We start from the raw sequence: 26,825 nt of genomic DNA on the forward strand, positions 1-26,825 counted from the left end.
TTGCTCTAACAGTGAATATACTCAATTGCATTTTCTCAAATGTTAAATGAGATACAAGACAACACCTTTTTGATTCCTGAAAACCTCAATATCATCTGTCTTTTGGAGGATCCAGTTTCCTGTGATGTCTGTGATACTTTTGTATACTCATATGGAATATCCACACAAGGTGGTAGCACACTGTCGTCCTGCCATCAGATGTCAAAGCAAGCTCTACTTTGCAATTATAGTTATCTGGAAGAGGACACTATGTAGATTGATGACAAACACAATATAAAGCTCCGTTTTGAATTGGAAATAAGTGCTTCCAGATAGTTCTGTTTTGATATCACCCACTTTATGGCTGCTAATGCCATGGTGAATCAAGCTGCTTATCAGGTGGTATGAAAGAAGATGATCTGAAGAGTAACTGCTTTTAAAATCTGCTTGTCGGCACACCTGTTTTCATCCCTGACAGCCGCTCACGGCGAGCCCGCCATCTTACCTCAATCCCAAAAGCTCTTTCTTGATCTTTCTGCTTTTCCATAGCGTTTTGTTCTTGTTTCATACGTGCATTATCTTCAGCTATCTCTTCAAGGACATTAATTAGAATTGTTTTCATATTTTCTTTTGTCCCTTTCAAGATCTCTGTTTCCTTTGGGTTTATTTCTTCTCCTTGTCTGTTTTGCACTCTCTTTTCATACTGAAGACTTGCTGTAAGTAACTAAACATGCATGGTTCTGAGTGAGGCAATGGCAAAGTCATTAGAATCCGTGAGTGGGCCGCCAGAGCTTACTGATCAGCACACTTCACTTTCAGATAAACTAGAGAGGAAGTTGACTACTTTGCAGAATGACATAATCTAGAAAGTTCCTTTTTCTTTGGGAGGGGCTTTCATTTCTACAAGGACAGTCCCTCGGTATTACTTACTGAGTATGAAAATCAGGCCTTCTTTTGCCTGGGAGTGAAGAACAGTGGGCAAGGGGATTTGATTCTTTATGTTCTTTATGTTGAATTTAAAATAATCTGCAAGCTATTTTTAGCTCAGTGTCTCACTATACCCTTTATCGTGTCTTATGCCTCTCGTTGGTTACTTGGGGGCGAGTCTGTTCCCCACTCCTCCTTATCTTCTTCCAAATATATTTTAATCTGTGGTTTCCTTTTACCCACCTATTGTAACCACTCCCAAATCTGCTTGCATTTTCCAGAAACTTGTTGAAACTTCTCACCACCTGTACCCACCAATATCTTCCCCCATTTTCTTTTAATCTTATGGACATATACTTTAAGTCCTTCTGCTATCATTTTCATAGAATCTCAGGAGGAAGAAGAGATAACACCTGTGTAGATATAACTAGAAGTCATAGCTCTTTTCACAGGTGTTTCTGATGTTGGCTGATAAGCTTTTGCTTTTCTTAGAGTTTCAGAAGAACATGGAATTCTTGGTAGGCATTTAAGATACTGTTGAGAGGGAGTTTTGAAAAATCATCTGCCACCTTCAGTATTCATTATGGGAATCAGAAAGGATACAGCCTGGTCAAGGTCCCGTCTAACATTTAACATGATAAAAGAAGCTTCCTGTGGTTGATAGAATAAGAGAAATATGCTCTGAATTAGAATAGGCTGGTTCTAAATCTGTTCTGTTTCATTTATAATCTCTGCTGATGTGCTAATCAGGGCAGCAGTTCTGAAACCTGGAGCCAGTTGGACTTGCTACAACCGATAGTTTTACAAAGACTGCCAAGGAGCCATCATAGAAACCTTGAGGTCTCTCAGAAGTTATGTGTACAATCTCGGTGGATCTGCCTTCATAATTTTTCATCTGTCCTTCAAGCCACTGAGAAACTTTTTACTCATCCTTTTATTTTGAAACTGAATGGTGTACTTTCTACCATATCAAAGATTCTCATTTAAGTTGACATAGGCATTATATAGAACCCCTGAAACTGTAACATAAAAATAAGGGTGGTTACAGCTATCGTGGAATTGACAGAGCCATAACTTTGATGTCTTGGCTGAGCTTTTAGCATGACATTGGGGAGGGGCAGGCAGCAGAGGCAGAGAACATTATGATTTGTTTATTTTTAGTAAAATCGTTCCATATGTACCTGACTTACGTCCATGCTCACAAAACAAACTTTCCACATGGAATGATTCTGAAGCTCCAGAAGTGTGAAATTCAAGTAGTTGTTTTACTGATGTCCCAGCTCTGATAGTGTAGAAGGCAGGTCACATGCTTCACAAACAGTAGTTCCAGTGATTATTTGCTATTAAATGGGATTTAAACGAAGAAAGAGTTGATGTTTAGGTTACACTGATTTTAAATGTTAGATTGGAAAGGTAGAACATTTAACAGATAGGCTAAGGGAAAAGAAAGTAGAAATGTGTCAACTTCGAAGACTCAGTTTCTTAAAGGGTAGCATCAACCACTGGCTAAGACTAATACCACTCGAAACTAAAGATTGTCTTCTGATTGACAGCTAAGCTCATTACTCAGCTACCCTCCTGGAATTTATAGTGTTTAGAGAGGAGTGAAAGGCTAATGATTATATATTAGGGTATGATATATACACAGCAAGTAAGACAGGCATGTTGATAATATGTAGTGGAGCTCAGATGGTAGAGCACAGGCTTTCTAGTCAACCAAGATCTGGGCTTGAATCCTGGCTCGGTCATACAATACATTCACAATCTTAGACAATCTTGAGAAACCAGCACTCAACATATATTTTTAAAAATCGAATAAGATAGCTTACTTGTCTTCAAGAAACTTACGGGAGGGACAGATAATCATTAAGAACAAAGGGTGACAATCGCTGTGTCAGAGGAATGTACAGGGTGCTGTGGGATAGAGAAAGGAGCATCCAAATCAGACCAGAGGTCAGTGAAAGCTTCTCAGAGAGATGTGAACTTCAGAAGATCAAGAGGGTAGGATGAGGATAGGGATTCCAGGCAGAAGCCAAGTCATAGGAGGTCATGTGTACGTGCTTGAGGCCTGGATTACCTCGTAGACATGGAGAGCCAAGGAAACGTTTTTTATAGGGAAGTCAGCTTTTCAATTCAGGTTTTTAGATGGAGCGGTTGAGTTGCAGTAGGGGAGATCAAGAGGGGCAGATGAGACTTTCAGTAGGGATTTTGGTGAACAAACAAGTAATCCAATTGAGAAAGGATATAGTGAAGATAGAACATTCCAGGTAAAGATTATGAGGGAATGAGGCTACAGAGATCAACTTGTTCTGGTTTGCCCAGGACTCTCCTGGTTTTAAAAAAAAAAACCTGAAAGTCCCATGTCTCAGGAAACCCTTCAGTCCCGGGCAAAGCAGGATGTTTGATCAGCCTACCGGAGCTTCTGAAGGCAAGAGTGCAACGGTTGGGGACACTGACCCAAGTGATATTCAGGAGGTAAAATCCATAAGATTCATAACTAGTTGGGTGTTGGAAAGGTGGTAATAGAAATGGAGAAGTTGAAGACACTAATAAGGTTTCTAATTTAGTTTCTGGAGACAGTTGTACCATCATCCAAGAGTGATGAAATCACTACATGTAAATTCTTGTCAATCATGAAATTTTTCACCTGACTCTATAATTGTGGCCAATCATCCATTTTTGTAAATGTGTTAATCATGCAGTGTCCTCTCTCAATTCTATAGTTTCTATTGATTTGGAATTTGGATCTAAAAAAATATCAATACAAAATACTCACTTAGTGGCTCTGTCTTTTGTTGGTACAGTAAAGTGGAAATATGTAGTAATATCCAGGCCATTCATGATAAGGTGGAGGCAGTCTACTTATCCAAAGAACAGGTGTCGGTGTTCTTACTTTTTAGGTTGTTCTTGGTAGGAAAGGACTGAATTCTACGGTCTGTCTCCAGAAATGGTTCCTTTGTTTTAAATGCCACATGACCCCTGGTGGCTTGCTGGATTTTATTTTCTAAATGCATCAAAAATAAATAAATTTCAGGGGTGCCTGGGTGGCTCAATCGGTTAAGCATCCGACTTTGGCTCAGGTTGTGATCTCACAGTTCATGGGTTTGAGCCCCGCATTGGGCTCTGTGCTGACAGCTCGGAGCCTGGAACCTGCTTCAGATTCTGTGTCTCCCTCTCTCTCTCTGCCCCTACCCCACACACACTCTGTCTCTCTTTCTCTTTCAAAAATAAACAAACATTAAAAAAACCAAAATAAGTAAATAAATAAATTTCAGGGTACCATTCTTACGAAATAAATTTCTTAAATGATACCATTTAGAAAAAGGCAGGCGGAGAATTATAAAAGTAGCTAGTCAGCTCATTTTTAAGTTGTCAGCTGGATATTTGATATTTGTTATTTTTCTAATTCTCTGGATAACGGATTACATTCCTTGATTCTTTTCCAAACCAGCTTGATTGTGCAAGCCACAGATAAGGGGATGCCCAGCCTTTCTGGTACAAGTGTGATCAAGATACAGGTGACTGATACAAATGACAATGCCCCGGCTTTTCTCCCCTCTGGAGCAGTGGAAATTGCAGAAAGTAAGTGTGGCAGTTTGGAATCATGGTTTTAACTTATGTAATATCATCTACCATTTTCTCAGCCAGGCATTATATCAAATATAAGTACTAATCCTCAACAGCCATGCAACACAGACTGCTTCTGTCTTCATTTTACAGAACAGAAAATGGATGGTCAAAAGTTCAAATATCAAATGTCAGAGAAGTTGAATGTCAAAGCTGGGATTTGCATTTAAGTCATCAGGAGGCCAATTCCCAAGGCTCAAAGTGTCATTCCACACAGCTTCTTTTTTGTGTGCCGATAGTTCTCAAAAATGAAATCTCCTCTGTGGAGAAGCCTACTTAGCCGACTGTGATGATCCCCTGAGAAGGAGCGATGTCCTTAGATAATTTTGTCAGTCTTTGCAGTATATTTATGGCAAGTAGTAAGTGAAGGGGTACTCACCACACAAAGCCATTGCTTCCCTCTAGTGTAAACTAAACTTAAGCATTTACGGAAAGACTTTACCCACATTCATGGTGGAGGGAGAAACTATGAAATTTTACATGATGTGCTAATTAATCTTAATTGTTTGGGTCTCTGGGTTATATGACTCCATAGTCTGCAGTCCCAAATTTGTCCATGGTCAAGGGCTGTACTGGTAAATCCAACCCAACTCTTTTATCATTGAAATTGCAAAAAGTGCTCACCCCTCTCTTGTCACTGTCCTTTTACTCTTAATATCCAACTCACTCCTAAGATGTTTCAAACCTTTCAGTATGCTCACTTTCCAGACAAATTACCGCGCACAGAGGGATCTGTTTGTAGATGTGTAGAGATACCTAAAAATACTCTAAAGTGTTCTACAAATAAAAAGTTTTCCAGTTCTGCCTCTCATCCATTTGATATATTTTCATTTGCTTTTACCGAAGGTCCTATTCTTAAGCACATGCATTAGCATCAAAATGCAGCAATGTACCCATTGTAAATACATCACGAGAACAGATGGCATAAATCAAAATGTACTGAATAGGGTAAGGGATGGTGGATGCACAACCAGAATGTTCAAGCCTAAAATATGAAAATTACAATGAGTCTCATAGACAGGAGAACTGTTCTGAGTATGTTGCCCTCTTCTTTCTACCTGCACCATACTTGTAAGCTTAAAAATGAGGTCCCTTTGGGGCGCCTGGGTGGCGCAGTCGGTTAAGCGTCCGACTTCAGCCAGGTCACGATCTCACGGTCCGTGAGTTCGAGCCCCGTGTCGGGCTCTGGGCTGATGGCTCAGAGCCTGGAGCCTGTTTCGGATTCTGTGTCTCCCTCTCTCTCTGCCCCTCCCCCGTTCATGCTCTGTCTCTCTCTGTCCCAAAAATAAATAAACGTTGAAAAAAAAAAAATTTAAAAAAAAAAAAAATTAGGTCCCTTTGAGCACATGGGTGGCTCAGTCAGTTGAGCGTCTGACTTTGGTCAGGTCATGATCTCGCAGTTAGTGAGTTTACTGCTGTCAGCACAGAGCCCGCTTCAGATCCTCTGAACCCCTCTCTCTCTGTGCCTCCCGCACTTGTGCTTTCCCAAAAATAAGTAAATATTTTAAAAAATGAGGTCCCTTTTGTGACAGTTTAGACTAAAGAACATATAGTGTGTTAGGCACTTAGCATGCCATCTCTTTTGTGATTTTTGTTTTGGTGAATAATATTAGAGATTTGCTTTTATCACTAGCACAATGTATACCTTGTCTTTCAACAGTCTGGATAATTTGGGGAGTCAGATTTTAAGAGAAGGAAGCAGTGTATGTGCCACCCCAAAAGAAATAATTTTACAAAATAAGTACAAGGAACTATATTTCTAACTTTAGTATACAAATATTTTCACTTAAATCTTGCTTACTTTTCAAAACTGTATGCTTTGTATTAATGTTTTGAGTAATAACCTTCTTCCCACCCATATCCCCTATGTTTATATGATTTTAATACAGAAACTATGTATACAAATAAGTGGCTGAGAATGTTTCTTGGTCCTGGAATTGTGTTGCACGCATACGACAAAAAATGCAATATAAGAATCGAATATGCTCTACCTCCTCAATTCCCTACTCAGTGGTAAATTTTCACTTTATTGGGCTCATAAATTCTTCAGAGTTTTTGTTCGGCTCATAATGAGCTTTGTATGAGAAATCATGCCAAGAAACAGCAACTCATGTTGGACTTAAAGTTAAAATGTTTGGATCGAACTATTAAAGTATTTCAAAGGATGCATTTTAATGAAGGCTGACATTGGTCATGACTATTCCAGATTCTTTGCCTGGTGTGATTGTGACTCAGATATCCGTTCATGATGTGGATTTGAATCCAGCTTTCATCTTCAATTTCGCCAAAGAGAGTAATCCTGGTACCAAGTTTGCCATTGATCGGAACACTGGAGCGGTGATGCTAGTGAAAACATTGGATTTTGAAGAAGCTACTGAATATGAGCTGCTCATCCAAATTTCTGATACTGTGCATCACACAGAGGGAACACTCATGGTCCGTGTGTTGGATGTCAATGATAATCCACCAGTATTTTCTCAAGATTCTTACCAGGTAAAGAGCTCAAAGATATGCTGAAACCACAGCCAGACTGGAAAGAATGGGGAATAATGTAAGCCTACCATTGTTGATAAACGGATTTAGGCAGACGGTATTCATGGTGTTTAGAGTCTTACTTGACGCTGAGGGTTTTATATTCAATATCATGGAGGCTATGGTAAGTACATATGGAATTAAGTAGCTCATTCAATTCAGTTTCTTATGTATGTATATTGCCATTGTTTTCATTTGTAGAGATTGGAGTCCAGTTGGCCATAACAATCAGAACTGACCTAATATTTGTAAAGCTACCAGACAATAAGGCGGTTTAGATTCTCAGCAGTTAACTTGGGAAAACCCTTTCTTTCCTAGAGATAGTTTTGGAATATATTGATGAACATTTTGCAGAGATAAGTCATGAACAAAACTGTAAAGTGGAAATTTGATTTGCTGTAGAGCTCAGTGTATGTTTATAGAAGTAAGGACAATAATAGCATTCAGCTAAATACTTGGAAATGGGCGTCAGGACTTCTGAATGTAGCAAATGCATGGTTGAAGCATAAACACAGAAAGGAAACTAACCTAAGTAATGATTTTCTGTGAAGGCTTGCTAAATTATACAATGTACATAATGTAATACTATAATAGTGAATTTGCTAACTATCCTCTACCATGCAGAAATAATTTAGATGGAATTTTTGTCATAATAAAACTCAAAAGTAAATGAAAACTTTTTTTCATTTTGTTTTTCTGAATTCTAGGTCTACAAAATAATGTTCTTAATATGTCAACTCTATAAATTAATGTGTGTATTTTCCATAAGCAAAATGAATACAGTGATTTTACTTTCTGGCCTTGTTCCAGAAAATATCTCTGCCTGGAAGCACAGGGCTCATTTCTGTCTTTTTTCCTTCAGGCCACTGTTCCCGAATCGGTGCCTATAGGGTACTCGGTGCTGACTGTGGGAGCCACAGACGTAGAAAGCAATGAGAACATTTCTTACAGGATCCTTTCTTCATCAAAGGAATTTTCAATTGATCCAATGAATGGTGAGTTATTCATAGTGGCTTTAGTGTTCGTAGGTTCGAGTTACAGGGTGGAAGGCTGCAGTAATCTTTTCCAAATGCTCTTAAAACGCTTCCACCTCACCACCACCCCCCCCCCCGGTATTATAGATGCCACCCTTCTTATTTCTCTGCACATCAAATGCTGTGGTAGCAAACCCTGGTGTTATTTCTCTTCTCCAACATCTCAATGGCTGGAAAGCAAAAGGAATTGATTACATGCTGGCAAATGTGCAGGATTTCAGAGACCCCAATGTAGTAAACACCCAGTTGATCAGTCCAACTAAGGACAGTTTGGGTAATTATCCCAGGCCTCAACAAGCAACAGAATGCAGTCGAAGGGATTCATTTAGTACTGAGGACTTCGTGTTACAAGAGTGTGGAAGCTTTTTTTCCAAGCCAAGTACAAAAAGTTCAGTAATAGCATAATACATTCAATAAGGACAAAAAATTGAAAAAGGGAAATGATTTGCGCATCTCTACTGAGAAAAATTATTGTGGTATTTTTTTCTGGTTTATTTGATGCCTTCCAAGGCTCTTTGTCTTTTTATCAGAGAGCAAGTCACATGTGGTCATGAAATGCACCGAGGCAAGTGATTTCAGATTAGAACAGTTAAGAATTGTATACAGGAAACATAGCAATGAGTAGAAATTAAAAGCTAAATTTGATATGATATTATCATTAGGAAAACAAGGTCCCTAGCAAAGCACACTCCAGAAAAGAACAGGTCCTGGGACATGTCACACTATGTGTTCCCCATCTCTACCCACCATTGCATTATTTTATAAGTGAGAGCTGATTTAAAAACTAACCTCAGGGGGTACCTGGGTGACTCAGTTAAGGTTAAGTGTCCAACTTCAGCTCAGGTCACGATCTCGCAGTTTGTGAGTTCGAGCCCCGTGTCGGGCTCTGTGCTGACAGCTCAGAGCCTGGAGCCTGCTTCCGATTCTGTGTCTCCCTGTCTCTCTGCCCCTCCCCCCACTCATGCTCTGTGTCTCTCTGTCTCTCAAAGATGAATAAGCACTAAAAACATTTTTTTAATAATAAAAAATTAACCTGAGGATGACAGATGGTAACTAGACTTATTGTGGGGATCACTTTGCAATATATACAGGTATAGAATCCTTAGTTTTACATCTGAAATTAACATGCTGTCATATGGTAACTATATCTCAATAAACAATTAACCTCAGGATTGCCCTAAAGAAGAATTTAATCACCAAAGACCAGTATGCGGCCCATGGAGGGTTGCAACAAGTAGGTCATGTTGCCATGCAGGCTGTGGGTGAATGCTGCTGTATGGATGTAAACATGTCAGATATTTGGCTCTAAGATCTTTTCTTTTCTCTCTTTTTTGGGGGATGCACAGTGCTCAGGTGACATCAGCTGCTGTCCTGGCCACAGCCCGTCACAGTGTATAAGGTGGTCCCTCTGAGCACTCCATCCTGGCAACATTTTTCCTTGACATGTGTTATCAATACTTTGCAATTACGATATTGATTAGGAGGTTTTTAAAACATTAAATGTTAGATCAATTTAGCTCATGGTGGGACCCTAATTACATATTTCTATATTAAAAACAACAAAATTTGTTAAATATATTTCATCAATAAGAGGAAAAACCACTTACCAAATTAACAAAAAAGGTTTAGGAAAGACACCTTTATAATTAAGCAATAGTTGAAAATCTGCATTATCATCTATATTACCTTCATTTGACTACACTGAACGTCACCCAGTATTTCCAGAATAAATAGCTTTATTCTAGAATATCTCTATACATGTGTCTATGGGTAGTATAATGGAATAGATGCTTTTCAAATAAGAATACATTTTCTTGGGGCGCCTGGGTGGCGCAGTCGGTTAAGCGTCCGACTTCAGCCAGGTCACGATCTCGCAGTCCGTGAGTTCGAGCCCCGCGTCGGGCTCTGGGCTGATGGCTCAGAGCCTGGAGCCTGTTTCCGATTCTGTGTCTCCCTCTCTCTCTGCCCCTCCCCTGTTCATGCTCTGTCTCTCTCTGTCCCAAAAATAAATAAACGTTGAAAAAAAAAAAATTTAAAAAAAAATAAAAAAAATAAAAAAAAAAAAAGAATACATTTTCTTAAGAAATAGTAATGGAACAGTTTATTTTACAAAAAATAAAATTAAGAGACATTTGTAGCAAAGTCATCTTCAAACAGCACATATATTTAATAGAGTGACTGCCAGGAGTATTACTTCTGGATCTCAAGTGTTACAAAAGTCTAAATACAATAATTTAAAATTTCTCTTTGGAGTTACTCTTGGTTGTAACTTAAATAACAAAACTTAGCAAATAAAAACAACACATTAGTAAATATTTGATAAATATTTGCCGACAAGTGGATCATGAAAATTTAATTTCACAGCATTGAAATGCTATGTCTTATTTTTCAGGCACAATATTTACTATCAATCCTGTATTACCTCTGGATAAAATATCAACAATTCAGTTTCTCGTTGAAGCCAGTGATGGTGGCATTCCTGACCTGAGCGCTCTTACCTTAGTAGAAATAGAAATACAAGACACGAACAATTATGCCCCTGAGTTTGCAGTAGAATATTATAATCTTAGCTTGAGTGAAGATGCTCAAATTGGAGGCACGCTTCTCACATTTTCAACCATGGACCGCGACTGGACCCGTGAAAACACATACGTTGATTATTCGATCATCAGTGGTAATTCACAGAATAATTTCCATGTAGAAACTAGTTTCATTCATTCAGAAGATCCTTATAAGCAAGCTGGTTACCTGGTGTTGCTTCGTAGCCTGGACAGAGAAGTAGCTGCCAGTCATAACCTTGTCATTGTGGCGTCTGACCATGGCTGCCCTCCATTGAGCTCTACAGCCATTGTATCAATAGAAGTACTTGATGTCAATGATAATCCACCTAAATTCAGCAGTCTGAAATATCATGCCCATGTCAAGGAAAGTACCCCTCTAGGGAGTCACATCACTGTGGTCTCTGCAAACGACCGTGATGTGGGTCCACATGCAGAAATCATCTACCACATCATCTCTGGAAATGAGAGGGGGCATTTTCACTTGGAAGAAAAAACTGGAGTTCTTTATTTGATTAAACCTCTGGATTATGAAGAAACGACAAAATTCACCTTAACTATTCAAGCTTCAGATGAAGAAAGGAAGCATTTTTCTTTTGCGGTTGTGTTTATCAATGTCCTGGATGATAATGACCATGCACCTCAGTTTATGTTCTCAAACTTAAATTGTGTTGTTCCTGAAAATGTCCCTGTTTTCTCCACTGTATGTTCCGTAAATGCTTTGGATTTTGATGCAGGTCCTTATGGAGAATTGACCTATTCTATTTTATCGCCCTGTTCCACCACTCACGGGATGCCTCGTGATCATCATCCCTTCCTCATTGACCCTTTAACAGGGGATATTCACACTAAGCAAATCCTTGACTATGAAAATGACAATAAATACTGCCTCACAGTTCAGGCAAAAGACAAAGGGGACTCAGCAGCCTCTTTAATGGTTTGGGTGGATATTGAAGGGATAGATGAGTTTGAACCCATTTTTACTCAAGATCAATATTTTTTCAACCTTCCAGAAAAGAATAAAATAAGACAGTTGGTTGGCAAAGTGGAAGCATCAGATGCAGATGCTGGTATTGATGGAGTTATTCTTTACTCTTTGGAAACTCCATCTCCTTTCTTTTTAGTAAATAAAACTAATGGAAATATTTATTTGACTAGAGCACTCCCCCTGATAAGAAGTCAAGTCCGTGAACAAGACACCATTGAAATGAAAATAATCGCTCATAGCCCCAAACCGGACTCCAAGTTTACATTTTGTGCTGTTTTTGTAAATGTGTCTTCTTTCTCAGAAGGACAACACTCAGCAATATCAGGTAGCAGCTTTTCCATCAGCGTCACAGTCTCCTTTTTGGTGTTTCTGATACTCATCTTCATACTAATTGTATTGATTTTAAGACATAAACAAAAAGACACAACAAACAATTATGAAGAAAAGAAAACATCATCATCCTCAGATATCAATTTGAGACTGACCACAGATGGCAGCATGCTCAAGCCCTTCCAAAAAGCTAATGAGTGCCGTAATGAGGCGGTGCCTGTGGACTCCATGCCTGAGTGGTTGAGTTTAATAAGTATCATGGAGAAAGACATTGTGAATCTGTACAGGCACTCAAACTCCAGCGGCCACTGTTCTGTGGAAGGAGAAAGTGCAGAAGATAAGGAAATCCAGAGGATAAATGAGCATCCTTACAGAAAGGACTCTGGCTCAGCTCTGAGTGATCGGGAATCCAGGGTCCCAGACTCTGGAATCCCGAGGGACTCAGATCAGCTCTCCTGCTTGTCTGGAGAAACCGATGTGGTGGTCACTGCTGAAACAGCAGAAACCAGCCATACATTTGAGGAAGATAAAGAAGGCTGTGGTACAACCTATGCTCAAAACAATGTGTTACCCCAGACCCTAAAGAAGAGAGAGATAAAAGAGAACATCCTGGCTGATGTCAGGAGAGAGTTCGTCTTTATTTCAGATGATCAGGAAGCAAGGTGTGCAGCGCTTTCCACCCAGAGAACCTCTGATCATGATGTGAGAGGCAGCTACCCCTGGGATAATCTCCTCAGTTGGGAACCCAAGTTCCAACCTCTTGCCTCAGTATTTAACGATATTGCAAAACTAAAGGATGAACATTTACACACACCGGGCATTCCAAAAGAGAAATCTTTAGTTATTCCACCACCTTTGATAACAGCGGTAGCCCAGCCTGGGATTAAAGCAGTTCCACCAAGAATGCCAGCCAGAACCCCAGGTCAAGTGCTCCAGAAATACCCACACTCCCCCCTTCCCTACCATCTCAGTTCTCTGCCGGAAGCCTCGACCCCTAGCTTTTCACCATCTCTTTTCCTGCTGGCCACACAGACCCCTGCCAGGACCCCACTGTTTTCAGATGGGGAATCATTAGGAACACATCTAAGTGGTACGTGCCGTGAACTTAAAGCAGAAGATGAAGTTCAAATATAACATGATTGTGATGCCCAACACCCGCTCACCAATGGTCATGAATGGTTGAACAAGACATTCTTAGGCTAGCTTCTTAAGATTGGCTACAACGTAGTGAGGGATTTCAGAACCTCCTCATTTAAATTTCTTGAATTTCATTCAGCCTTAATGAGAAGTTACCCCCTCTTTTAACCTTTATGTTTTGCTCTCAGGACTCAAGTTTGTGTATATAACTCGTGTATATTCTGTCATTAGTTTTCTCTATGATCAGATCTCCAAAGGACACAATGAATTTGACTGACTGCCAAAATGCTTATATGAAAATATATGGAAATAAGTATAGTGCAGTCTGGTCACATTACTGCTGGTTATACTGCTATATCTAAAATAAATTAGTAAAGACTGAATAAGGAATGAGTATAGAACATAAAAATAATGGAAAGGAGAAACTGGGGAGGATAAACTTCGATTTTAAAATGAAGTGATTTTCTGTAGATCTGATATGTATAGAGATGTATTTCTCTACTTTCCCCATATGCTACAGAGTTTTGCCATAATTTGAATTTTAATGTGGTGTCTTTTGCAAATCTAATGAGAAGTTAAGAATGAAATTTGTCATAACTGTACCAAATAAGAAAACTATTCCTGATTAAATGAACCAGAATGCATGTTCTTGATAGAGGGCCAGGATTGATAAAAGCAATAAGTATATGGTTGACTGCCACCTAAGATATATTTCCTTAGCCTTCTTTATAAATACAATGAGTTTTTTTTCAATGCTCTGTCTTATAACATGGTACAGGTATACACATTAAATTCTGAAGATTAATATTTGTAGAAATTCCTTCATTTTATTTTCTTTGAGATACAATAACTTTTGGTGTGAAATAATTTATCCATTCAGAGTCACTGTTAGAAGTTTGCATAGATAAAATTATGTTATTAGCTAATAACAAATTTCATAGAGTAATTTAGCAATATATTTTTAAATGAAGATTTTTTATATAAATATTTCTACTATAAAAGTTAAGAATGGATGTCAGAAGTCTCTCTTCCATTTGTTCATATTCATGTTTAGCTTTAACTGTCATTAGAGCAGTTTGGAAACATGGTGAAAATAATTCTGTTTTGTACAGCTACTGTTTCAGATATATAGTGGTGTTATGTGGTGCTTACATGTAATGCTATATCCTTCTCTCTGGTGAGCCCGAGAATCCTTCAAAGATTCTTATCCCTTCCAGGAAAGCAGAGTGCATGCTGCTGCTGATGGTCCAGAAGTCATCCATGGTAGGCAACACAACCAGGCGTTGGGATAAGAGTTTAGGATCCCAATGTCAAGCCTAGAAGGCATCTGATATGGTTTTCTGCTTGTTTGTTTTTTAATTTTTTAATGTTTATTTATTTTCAAGAGAGAAAGAGAGCGAGTAGGGAGGGGCAGAGATAGAGGGAGACAGAATCCGAAGCAGGCTCCAGGCTCTGAGCTGTCAGCACAGAGCCTGATGTGGGGCTTGAACTCATGAACTACAAGATCATGACCTGAGCCTACGTTGGATGCTTAACCAGCTGAGCCAACCAGGCGCCCCTGCTATGGTTTTCTTAATAGTTAATATGAGCTTCTGCTGTAGAAATATTTCCTTTATTTTTTTCAATAGGCCTCATCTGTAAAATTCCGTGAGATACTTCTCTTAGCTGGAAAACATTGCAGGATGCCATGTTTGATACCTGGTTTTGCAGGTAAATAATTCTAAGACTTCCTATGCTGATTTTATTAGTTACATATTTTCTGACTCTTAGATCAGGAACAAGTGTATAAAATCATATCATAAATTATATAAAACATGAAGGTTTTTGGACGAGCCTAGAATCCTAGGGAAAGTCATTTAGTCATGGAACAATTAAAGGATGGATGCATGTTTCTTTTTTTCATGGTATACAGGGAAGAAGATTTCATGGTTTTCCTAAAAAAACATTAATCATTTCAGTGTTCCAATATTTATTCTCTCCTTGGCTTCCTTCAAAAGATTACTTTGAGCCTACAAAAGAAAACCTACACTGATTTTTTTTCCTAATTATATATGGAAGTGTTGTTTTGTAACAGATTTATTTCTAGGAACCAAAAACATTTTGTTGTTTTTAATTAAACAGGTTCTTTATTTACTTCTGTTTAAAAAGAGTCATCCATCGAATTCTTCCCTGAGTTACTGGCCTATGATTTATTGCCCATTCCGGACATAATTCTGCATTTTTCTAGACATTTAATAAAAACAGAAGACATGAAGTATTTAGAGCTATTCCTTACCAATATCTAGTGGATTTTTAATTGACGACTTCATTATACCGTATCCAATGCCACACGGCCACCAAACCACTGCTGCTAGTAGAGTTAAACTGAAAATGGGAACACACTGGCTGAGTGTTTGCAATAAATCATACATCGGCCCTTTCAACTAGAGTGCTTTTTTCCTAAGTAAACAATATAATTTGTATAGTTTTCCTTCAAGTTTAATATTAACTTGCCTCATATGTTCTGTGTTACTTTGCTGATCTACACACCGGCTTTAGCACTCTGGAGGGGGTACAGAACTTGTTAGTGGAAAATCATATTAAGCCCCAAATTCATAAGCTATAAAATAAAAGACAGTTGTCTCTTGTGGAATTTTGGCTGCCTGAAATTCTGGACTTTCTTGTTGGCAGCCTTAAAAATACTGGTGTAAATCAGTACCAAATGGATATCAAAATTCCATGTCCTAGTAGTAATCATTGAATTGGCCTCCAAAACAGATTCCTGGGCAAAGAAAGGGAAAAAAAAAATGCCTGTATCTTTAGGGATTTGGTCATTTGACTGTTCTCGAAGAATATTAAAACGTCCTATAAACTACTGGCTGCGTTCGTGCACGCATACCTGGTCTGTGTGTTGCTGTCCAGTTGAGACAGGGGTGTGCTTCTCACCCTCAGTTTCAGAACCCTACTTGCTGTGTTTTCCAGAATTATAGGGATGAAAATTAATTATTAATTTTAAAGGTTTTTTTCAATGTTTATTTTTGAGAGAGAGAGAACACGGGCAAGCAGGAGAGGGGCAGAGGAGAGAGGGAGACACAGAGTCCAAAGCAGGCTCCAGGTTCCGAGCTGTCAGCAGAGAGCCTGACGTGGGGCTTGAACCCACGAACTGTGGGATCATGACCTGAGCCGAAGTTGGAGCTACCCAGGCGCCCTAAAAATTATTAATTTTAAAACTATTTCCATCCAAATATATGTTTTGTTATTTTTGTTTTGCCATTTTACACATACCTTAACATTAAGTAAAAAGTAAAAAACACAATCAAAAGGATCTAAGATGATGATATACTTCAAAGCAGTCAGGTGTATGGAGTGAATATGGTTAGTGGATTTTCACATGATATTATGGATAAACTCATTGGGTTTATCTTCACAGCATGTTTTGGTTGAGCTCCAAAGTACATAGCACCATCTGTTTGGTCACAGCTGAAGAGAGGATGGAAGATCTTTCTGTCTAAGAGGAATACCAACGTCAGTGAAGCTATAGCTTTGCTTGTGACCAAAACTAGGCATCCAACATAAGTCACTGGAGGTAGGTTACACCCATTATAGGGATGGAAGGAGAGTAGGAAGGAAGGCCAAAAGAGGAAATAGAAGACTAAATCTGGGGTGTGTCCAGGTGGCTCAGTGAGATGACTGTCTGATTCTTGACTTTGGCTCAGGTCATGACCTCATGGTTCGTGGGACAGAGCCCTGTTGTCAGGCTCTGTGCTGAGAGTGTGGAGCCTGCTTGGGATCCTGAGTCTTCCTCTCTCTCTGCCCCTCCCCCGAGCATGGGTGCATGAGTGCGTGCGCACTCTCTCTAAATAAATAAATTTTAGGGGCGCCTGGGTGGCTCAGTCGGTTAAGCGTCCGACTTCGGCTCAGGTCATGATCTCACAGTCTGTGAGTTCGAGCCCCGCGTCAGGCTCTGTGCTGACTGCTCAGAGCCTGGAGCCTGTTTCAGATTCTGTGTCTCCCTCTCTCTCTGCCCCTCCCCTGTTCACACTCTGTCTCTCTCTGTCTCAAAAATAAATAAACGTTAAAAAATTTTAAAAATAAATAAATTTTAAAAGTAAATATAAAAAGGAATAGTTTTAGGGCACAGGTAGAGAAATGAAAGAAGGCGAAAGGGAAGGACTTGTAAAAACTATTTTTAAGTGTAAAGATTTTGCTGAGTCACTTGTCCATTGTAGGTTCATCTTGTTGAGGAATCTTTTCTTTCTTCCTTTCTTTCTTTTAAGGAATCTCTTTTGTCCTTCTTTCTTTCTGTTTCTTTCAAGTATCTCCCTTCATTGTCTGAAAATTTAGGTGTATCAGGCTGTGAACGTAAAGCTAGGTAACAATGACCTAGAGTACATTGTACCATGAAAGGCAAATTTGTTGTGGTGTTTTTTTTGTTTGTTTGTTTTGTTTTGTTTTGTTTTTGTTTGGAGGTATATTTCTTGTGTGTGAATTATAGGATAAAAAAATTGGGAATTATTACCTTCTCACTCCACGTAACTGGCATTTAGAGTGACACAATTTTAAGTGGGTGACTTTACACATTTATCAAGTAGTGGATAGTTTAAAAAACAGTTGGGGCAGAATATAGGATTTTAGCACCTGGTCCTTTTTTCAGGCAGCTCGTCTTTTTTAAAAATGAGTGCTTGCCTGATAGTTGTGATTTATATTAAAATATCACATTTTATAGAAATTTTTAAACCACAGTATAACATACAGGCATGGTTGATAGTTCTCAAACACTGTGGATTTTATTTGAATTCTGGCAGTATAAATTATTTTGATTTCACATAGATCAAATGTGGAATTTGATTATGGCAGTCTTAGAATGATCCAGCCCAAAGTGGCTGGAGTATCAAACTATACCTTTCTCTTATAAACTCAGCACTTGGCTATTTGATGACAATTTAGCACTTCCTACTGTTTTGGTCTACATAATTTTCCTCATTTCACCCAATATATTTGCTAAACCAAAACTGTGAAGTGAGTAATAGAAAGGGAGAAAGCATACCAAATAAGTAACAGATGCAAAAGTGCATCTCTTGAATGAGAAAACATTATTTTGGTTAGAAAGCTAAATACATGGATTTCGTTGTTAGATAGTAAACCCTCAGGGCAAAGGCCTGGTCTCCACTTGTATTATGAACTACAGATGTTTCTTAGAATGAATGAATACATATGTGAATGAGTACAGGGGGTGCTATAATGTGAGGGTGTGATACATGGGCCTCCTTGAACCCATTAGGTGTGAATTCTAACACAGTTCTGTGATTTAGCCAATCACAAGGCAGCAAGAAAGTTCAAGATCTTGTCAAAATATTATAGAATATTTAGATAAGATCAAATAAGAATTTTTTTCTGTAATCTGGTTTATTTTCTCTTTCTTTCTCCCTCATAATATTCATATATTTCTTGTGAGTTTTAGACATAATAGAAACAAGTTATTGATGATGTTCAAAAACATATTGTTTGAGGCAACAATTTTATGTGATCCAGCACATTGGTTTAATTTAATTTCAGATCCTGCAATAAACATGGCTGCCCTATGGCTAACAGAATAAAGTTCTGTCAATATGAAAAGAGAGTACAGTTCTGTAGATATGCCTAGAATGTTTAAAATCAAAATTTATTAACATTTAAAGTAAAAACAATATGAAGAATTTATGAAGGCTGTTCTATATGTGCATATACCTAGTATGTGCAAAAAGTGATATTTTAAACAAGTATAGATTATTAAGTGTATAGTAGGGAGGAGGTAAATATGGAGTTATTTATCCTCATACCATAAACAAAAATTAATCATAGTTAATGAGTAAAAGTTAAAATTAAATCATAAGAACTGGAAGAAAAGCAAAGAATAAAGATGACAAAAACCTTTTTTAAATATAAAGGCAAAGGTAAGAGTATTAAATTTGAACTTATGACACTAGAAAGCACTGTAATAAGTTATAAGAAATGATAATTGAGAAATACTTCATATATTTAATCAACAAATATTTACTACTTAGTGCCTCTTGTGGGCAAGGCATGGATCTGGGCTCTGGGAACTTAGGAGTCAACAGACTAGAAAAAGCCAGTACGTTTATGGTGCTTATGTTTTCCTGAGGGAGAAAACAACAAAAATATGCTTTCAAGTAATGTTAAGTGTTATGATATAAAGAAAACTAAAGACGGATATAAGGAAAAGCAAAGATTGACAAGGTGGTAGGGGAATACAGCAATACTGTTTTAATTGAATGTTCCGGGGAGGTGTGTCGGATATGATGCTATTTGAGTTGAGTGAAGTGAATGAGCCATGTAAAGGGGAAAGCAGTGAAGGTACACGCATCAGCAAATACAGAAGCCCTAGTCAGAGCCACGTGGAGTGTTTGGGAAAGTATAAAGCCAGTGTGGCCTAGAACTAGTGGGAGGAAAAACAGTAGGAAGTGAGATCCTGGAGGAAACTAGAGTTTACAACCTATAGGACCTTGTAAGACTGTGATGAAAAGCTTCAGAGTTCGTTCCAAGGGTTACGAGAAGTCACTGGTGACATTATCTGATTTATATTTTAAGAAGAGTAACTGGCTACTTTGTGGAGGATAAACAAAGGGGTGGGGAGGGAGTTAGTGCAATAACAGTATCCCAGTTACCTGGTTATTTCAGTAATCTCAGCTGGTGATGATTATAGCTCAGTGAGGTTGTTATATGAAGGCGAACGGAGTCAAGATATATATTGAAAGTAGTGTTGCTAGTTCTTGATAATGAACACAAGGTTTGGAGAAAGTGAGACATGAGTGTAGAGTTTAAGAAAATTTAGGGCTATAGAGAAAATTTTTGGAATCATTGGATTATAGATAGTAAAGTCATGGGATTGGGAGAGATAACTGAGGAGTAAGTGGAAATACAGCAAAGATCCCAGGACTGATTCCTGAAGCACTGACCAAGAAGTCAAAAAAAGAAGATCCAGCAAATAATAAAGAAAGATAGAAAATAAGGATATGCAGTATCCCAAAAGCAAAGTAGAGAAAGTGGTTTAGATTGTAGTTGGAGCAACATGGCAACATCAGTGTAGATTTTTAAATCTTCCCAAATCACTATACCGAACAGAGAATATAGAACAGTAAAAGTAAAAACTCATGTACAGCATCTTCAACAAAAAGTGAAATCTTTCTGGGGCGCCTGGGTGGCTCAGTTGGTTAAGCATTCAACTTCAGCTCATGGTCATAATCTCACAGCTTGAGTTCGAACCCCACGTTGGGCTCCGTGCTGACAGCTCAGAGCCTGGAGCCTGCATGGGCTTGTGTGTCCTCCTCCCTCTCTGCCCCTCCCCTGTTTGTGCTCTGTCTCTCGCTCTCAAAAATCAGTAAACATTAAAAAAATGTTTTACAGTGAAATCTTTCTTACAAATTCTAGAATATGGGCAGGTAAGTAAAAGCACCAACTATTGGCAATAACAGAGGGGAGAATGGAGGAATCTCTCATTTTGTTTGAGCCTGAGAACAAAGAATCAGCAAAAGTACTTACCTACTCAAGGGAAGTTCTATTCTTGGAGAAGAAATGTAGCAGGCAGGTCTGAGATTAATTATGAAAGAAGGGCTGCAGAGCACCCATTTTACTGCAGATAAGTGTAGAAAGACTAAAGTGTATATTATGTTGGTGTGTTTAAGTTCCCAGAGCTTCTGGAAATATACAACCAAAACTGCCTTCTAGAGGAATAGAATCTCACACTAAATAAAGTCTACCAAAAGTAGAACTTAAATTTATATGATTAGTAATGGGAGAGAAGTCCTAGATACATAGCAGGAAAGGGGACTAGAGAAAGTAGAAGGTACAGTGAGGTCCTACTTATAAATGCTTGGCAGAAATAAAAGAGGGGGCCCTAGAGCCATGAATCTAGGAAAACAATTCTGTTCTGCCACCACTCATATGTGGTAACTTCCTAAGATAGAAAGCCCCATCTCAGTAAAGCATGAGCAACAGAAAATAATTGCAATATATTATGAGCAAAAAGTCAAATGCTCTGAATGATGTGCCGATATACAATGAAGACACATTAGAAAATACAGCACAAAAGGCCAAAGAAAATTATGACTTAGTATTTCAAAACTGGCTAAAGGAAATTAAGAAAACAATAAAACTATAAAGTTTGTATAATTAATCAGAAAAGTTCAGAGACATAAAGGCTAGCTAAGAGGAGGACATTAAAAGAAAAATAGCTCAATGAACAATTAAAAATAAAAGAAAAAAGTCAGAAGACTAAACTGGAAAGAACAAAAAGTTAATAGACATTAATGAAACAATAGTGAAATAAAAAATGGAAAGAAAAAATGAAAAAAAAATCAAATGGATTTGAAAAAATGATAAAAAAAGTTTTAGACATGATAGATTTAGCAGAACAGAAAAAATGATTTAACACATGTCTAAACATAATTCCTAAAGGAAAAAACTAAAGAAATGAAACAGAACAAATATAAAAAATGTAATTCAATAAAGCTTTCCAGACAAAAAACAAAATTTGAATCTACATATTAAAAAAGAATACCATATAAAAATCAATGGAGAGCAGTTAACACCAAGATATATTTAAAAAGTCTATTGAGCTTTAAAGAAAAAGAGTATATCCTTTGGACTTCCAGATAAAAATTGAAGTTACTTACTGGGAAAGAATGTTAAGATTGGCTTACTTTTCAACAGCAGTATTTTAAGCCAGAAAACTGTAGGGTACTATTTTTAAGATACTTGAAGATAATGTAAGCCAAATATTTGTATCTACCTAAACTTATCTTTAAGTATATATGTCATAAATGAGGCTATGGATATGAAAGACCTCAGGTTGATTCCTAAAGAATCAACTAGGGGATGAATTCAGACAAGTGAGAAATACTGGGGAAGGTTTCCCATAAGGACATTAAGTATATTGAACTGTAGAGTTGATGGTGGATGTAGTGTTAGAATAGCATTTAGTTAATATATGCCCTCACAATATAAATAAATTACAACTACAAAAAAATAGAGATAGAAAAAAAGAGTATCTGGAAATAGAATACTTCCTAATTGCCTTACAGACACAAAATAGGAGTAAACAGCATCAAAATTAGGAAGAAGATGCAATTAAAAAGAAGAAATGAAAAGAACAGAAATTAATGAGTTAGAGAAACAAAAAAATCCACAGAGCTTATTAATAAACAAATTGGTTCTTTAAAAGTTAAATCAGTTACATAAATCTGAGAAAATACAAAACAATAAAATAGTATATAAAATAAAATAATATGCAAAATAAGAAATAGTAAAGGGGGCATAATGATAGATACCTAAATCAAAAGACATTTCTCTGCACAGCTCAATACAAATTCAATTGAAACTCAAAAAGATAATTTTCTAGGAAAATATAGCTTACCAAAATTAACCCTAGTAAACAGAGAGATTCTAAACAGAATATATTCAAAGGATGAAATAAAGATGCAAAGAATCTTTCCACGCATAGTTCTATAATGAAATTTTACCAAACCTTTAAAGATTAGAGTATACAAATGCTATTTAAACTATTCCAAGCATGGAAAAGCAAGAAAAATAATGAATATAAAGTTGATAACAAAACCTGAGAAATACTGCACAAAACAGAAAACTACAGCCTATTCCCACTAATAAACAAGTATGTAAATTATAAAACATTAGCCAAAAGTTAACAACGCATTAAAAAATAATACATCATAGGGGTGCCTGGGTGTCTCAGGTGAGTGACTTCAGCTCAGGTCATGATCTTACGGTTCCTGTGTTCAAGCCCCATGTCAGGCTTGCTGCTGTCAACATGGGGCCCGCTCTGGATCCTCTGTTCCCCTTTGTCTCTGCTCCTCCCACTCTCTTTCTCTCAACAATAAACATATTTTAAAAAATAATACATCATAATGTGGAAAATTTATTTCTGAAAGACAAAGATAATTAAATTTTAAGAAATTGTTATGTTTCTAATTGCTTTCTTGTTTAACTGTACAGACTAATTTCTACAATATTAGATTATGGTGGTGATATGAGGCCTCTTGGCTTTTTCCTGGCTTCTACAGCAAAGGATAAATACCATTCATCAAATTAATAGAGCTATAAAGAAAAAATAATATGAAAATTTTCTTTAATGGCAAAACACACAACAAAATATAACACCCATTTATGTAAACAGCACTCAGTAGGCATTAATGGATACATCCTTATAATGGATACTTCCTTGAAATTATAAAATGGTATGTAACCCAAAAGCCAGTATCTTCCCCAATGGAGATACTTTAGACCTTTTGCTGCAAAATCCAGGAACAAGACAATATGCCTGATATCTCCACCAAAATTTAATATTGCAGAAATTAGTCTGGACAACTAAACAAAACAGAAACTAAGAATTTGAAAGAACAAGGTTAAAAGTATTTTGTTTGTATATGCTATATTGTTATTTCTGAAAAGCTCAGAATAATTGATGTAAAACTAATGAAGTAATTCGGTAAATTTGGAAGCTATAACTGTAATATGCAAAAAGCAAATCAATATTCTTCACATATATGAACAATAATCAATTAGGAGATGAATGGAAAAGAAAATTTCATTTACACCAGAAAAAAATCTAAAACCTTTACAATACCTAATACCCATACGAGGCAAGTTATAATATCTTCTGAAGGACACAGAGGAGACTTAACTAGATGTTTTTAGATAGACTCAATGCTAGAAAGATGTCAGTTATTCCTAAGTAAATTTATAAATTTAACCTGATCCTAATACAAATACCAAATTTTTCTGGAATTAAGTAACTTCATTGTACAGTATCTTGAAGAATAAACAAGAACGCAAAGAAGAATAGAAAACACTGAAAAAAATATGAGCTGTGTATGTGTGTCTGTGTGCACACGTGTGCGTGCAAGAATGCACACATCAACCCTAGCAGATATAAAATTATATCACAAAGTTGTCTATAATTAAAATGGGGATAGCATTGGTGCAGAACTAGATAGACTACTAGAACAGAATAGAAAATCCAAAATGAATCCAAGTGCATGCAAAGTCTTCCTGTAATGATGGCTTAGCTGGTTATATAGCAACTGTCCTGCTGAGAATAAATCAAAAGCTGAGTAATAATAAGGAAAAGAAAAACAGTTTTGTGTTTCATGTGTGTAAGAAGCATCAAAGAACTGCTAAGGTAGTGAAGAGAAACCATGAGTTAGGAGAGAATAGAAACACAGAGAGGTATACCTGATATACTGTGTCTCAGACTCCCATAGGGCTGAGTGGAAAATGTCAACTACAGGGTTTGAGGACTAAAAAGAGCTCCTGACAATTTTATGGGGACAAAAATTGTAGTTAAAGGTGTATCATGGAAGACAGGCTCTGGTAAATACACCAGCCTATTATAAAATGGAACTCCCAGAAGCTACCCCAGCAGTAAGGGTAAACCAGAAAACACAAGCCTTCATGAAGCCTGTAGCCAAGATTTGAATAAAATCAATTCCATATTTGGATATGGTGATCTGTCCCTACTCTAACTGCTTGTCAAAAGTAATATTTAGTTCTCTATACAGAATAAAATTATTCTGAACATTTGTGATTATTCATAATAATATCTATGTTGAATCCAAAATGGCTAGGTATACTGAGGAAAAGACCATATGACCAAAGCTAAAAGAAAAAATATAATAGAAACAGACACACAGGAGATTCATATTATTCACATTATCCTATTTGGGCTTTAACTGTTCAGGAAATTGGACGCTGAATGGATAACTTCAGGGAAGAGCTGAACTACAAAAAGATTATAAAGTAGAAAATATAAAAATCACTATTTTTAAACTATAAAAAAAGGAAAAGTAAATTGCAAAGTATGAAATACCACTGCCTCTTCACACCTTCTAGGGTGGCTATAATAGAAAATACAGATAATAATAAGTGTTGCTGAGGATGTGGAAAATTAGAATTCTTATATACTACTGATGGGGATATAAAAAAGGGCAGTCTACGAAAAACAGTCCAAGAGTTCCTCAAAAAGTTAAATATAGATGAAGTTATTACCATAATGACCTAGCAATCCCATTCCTAGGTATATACCTAAGAGAAATGAAAGTTATGTTCATACAAAAACTTGTCTATGAATGTTCATAGCAACATTATTCATAATAGCCCAAATGTAGAAATAACCCATGTCAATTAACTGATAAAAATATAAACATAAGGTATAGCCACACAATGGGATATTATTTAGCAATTAAAAGGAACTAAGTACTGGCACATGCTATAGCACAGATGAATTTGAAAACATTATGCTAAGTGAAAGGATTCAGTCACAGAAGACATATTGTATGATTCTGTTCATATGAAATATCCAGAATAGGCAAATATATACAGACAGAAAGCAAATTAACAGGGCCTAGAACTAAGAGTATTTGGAAAAGATGGGGAGTGCTTTCTAATGGGTATGGTATTTCTTTTTGGAGTCATAAAAATGTCCTAAACTCAATTGTGGTTAATAGTTATACAAATCTGTGAATGTACTAAAACCATTGAATTGTACATTTTAAATAGGTAGAGTGTAATCAATAAGGATATATAAAATAAATACAATAATTGTCAATTGTTAAAAATTACTAAAAATGTAATAATCAAAATAAAGAATTCAGCAAATATGTTTAAGAGATTAGACACAGATGAAGAGAGGATTAGTAAATTAGAAGATAAATAAAAGAAAATACACAAACTAAAACCTAGAGAAATTTTTGGAAAATATTGAAGAGAGAATAAGACATGTATGGAACATGGTTTAAAGGTCTAATATGTGTGTAATTGGAATCCCAAAAGGAGAATGGAGAGAATAGGCCAGCAGCAATATTTAAAAAGATAGTGGCTGAGAATCTTCCCAAACTGACATTAAATCACCAGAGTGTGCTACAAACCCCAAACATGATAAGAAAAAAAAAATTAAGAAAAACTATAGCCAGACACATCACAGTAAATTTTCTATCAAGCAAAAGGAAAAATATTAAAAAAATATTCAAAGAGAAATGACACATTATCTTGAAAGAACTAAGAGAATATGAAAATATAACATGATAATGGCAGCACATCAGATTAGTGAAGAAAGGGAAGAATTTTTCCGTAAGTGGAGTTTGGATAACTGGAGAGCCATATAAGAAAAAAAAAAGATCAAGTTAATCTATTCTTCATATTACACACCTGGATAAGCTACACAAATAAATACAAGAAAGAAATCTGAGTATATACTTTTATAAACTGAAAATGGAAAAATCACCAAGAGTCAAAATATGGAAGCAATAAGGGAAATAAGTGATAAATTTGACTAAACATTTTTCATGGCAAAAAAAAAAAAATCTCTAAGCCAATCACATGCTCAGGAGGCTGGATTCTCTGGCCCCCATATTCAAACTTGTGGTAAGAGAGGTAGTACGGTCAGGCCAGTTCCTGAAATGACCCAGTGTCTATCACCATAACACCATGAATTAGATGGTGTTTCACATTACATGTTCACTTATAAAACTACTTTGTAAATATACTTTTTTTGGTTAAACCATGAATTGACCAGTTTTAAGTGGTATTTCACAGGGTAGGGTTTGCCTGTGTGCTAAGCAGAAGGTGAAAAAGTTATAATGCTAATAACTGAATCTTTATTTGGTCTTTAAAACTGGATTTTTATTCTTCATTTTTAATTACCTATTTCCTTTTCTGTCATTG

At 36.9% G+C, this 26,825-nt stretch overlaps 1 protein-coding gene and 1 long non-coding RNA gene across 3 annotated transcripts in view; one reads left to right on the plus strand and one right to left on the minus strand.

Moving 5' to 3' along the window:
• Nucleotides 1-13,925, plus strand: part of DCHS2 (dachsous cadherin-related 2) — a 242,033-nt gene extending 228,108 nt beyond the window's left edge. Inside the window, exons 17-20 of the mRNA XM_045465174.1 lie at nt 4,358-4,488; nt 6,740-7,026; nt 7,928-8,060; nt 10,492-13,925. Coding sequence (XP_045321130.1) covers nt 4,358-4,488; nt 6,740-7,026; nt 7,928-8,060; nt 10,492-13,109 — 3,169 coding nt within the window. The 3' untranslated portion in view covers nt 13,110-13,925. The remainder of the gene's footprint in view (nt 1-4,357; nt 4,489-6,739; nt 7,027-7,927; nt 8,061-10,491) is intronic.
• The window catches only part of LOC123591236, a 386,851-nt gene continuing 371,975 nt past the window's right edge, over nt 11,950-26,825 (minus strand). For both annotated transcript variants that reach the window (XR_006709185.1, XR_006709181.1), the window contains exon 5: nt 11,950-12,032. This is a non-coding gene — a long non-coding RNA (uncharacterized LOC123591236). The remainder of the gene's footprint in view (nt 12,033-26,825) is intronic.

The sequence above is a fragment of the Leopardus geoffroyi genome, chromosome B1 (genome assembly GCF_018350155.1).
Source record: "Leopardus geoffroyi isolate Oge1 chromosome B1, O.geoffroyi_Oge1_pat1.0, whole genome shotgun sequence".
Classification (NCBI taxonomy): domain Eukaryota; kingdom Metazoa; phylum Chordata; class Mammalia; order Carnivora; family Felidae; genus Leopardus; species Leopardus geoffroyi.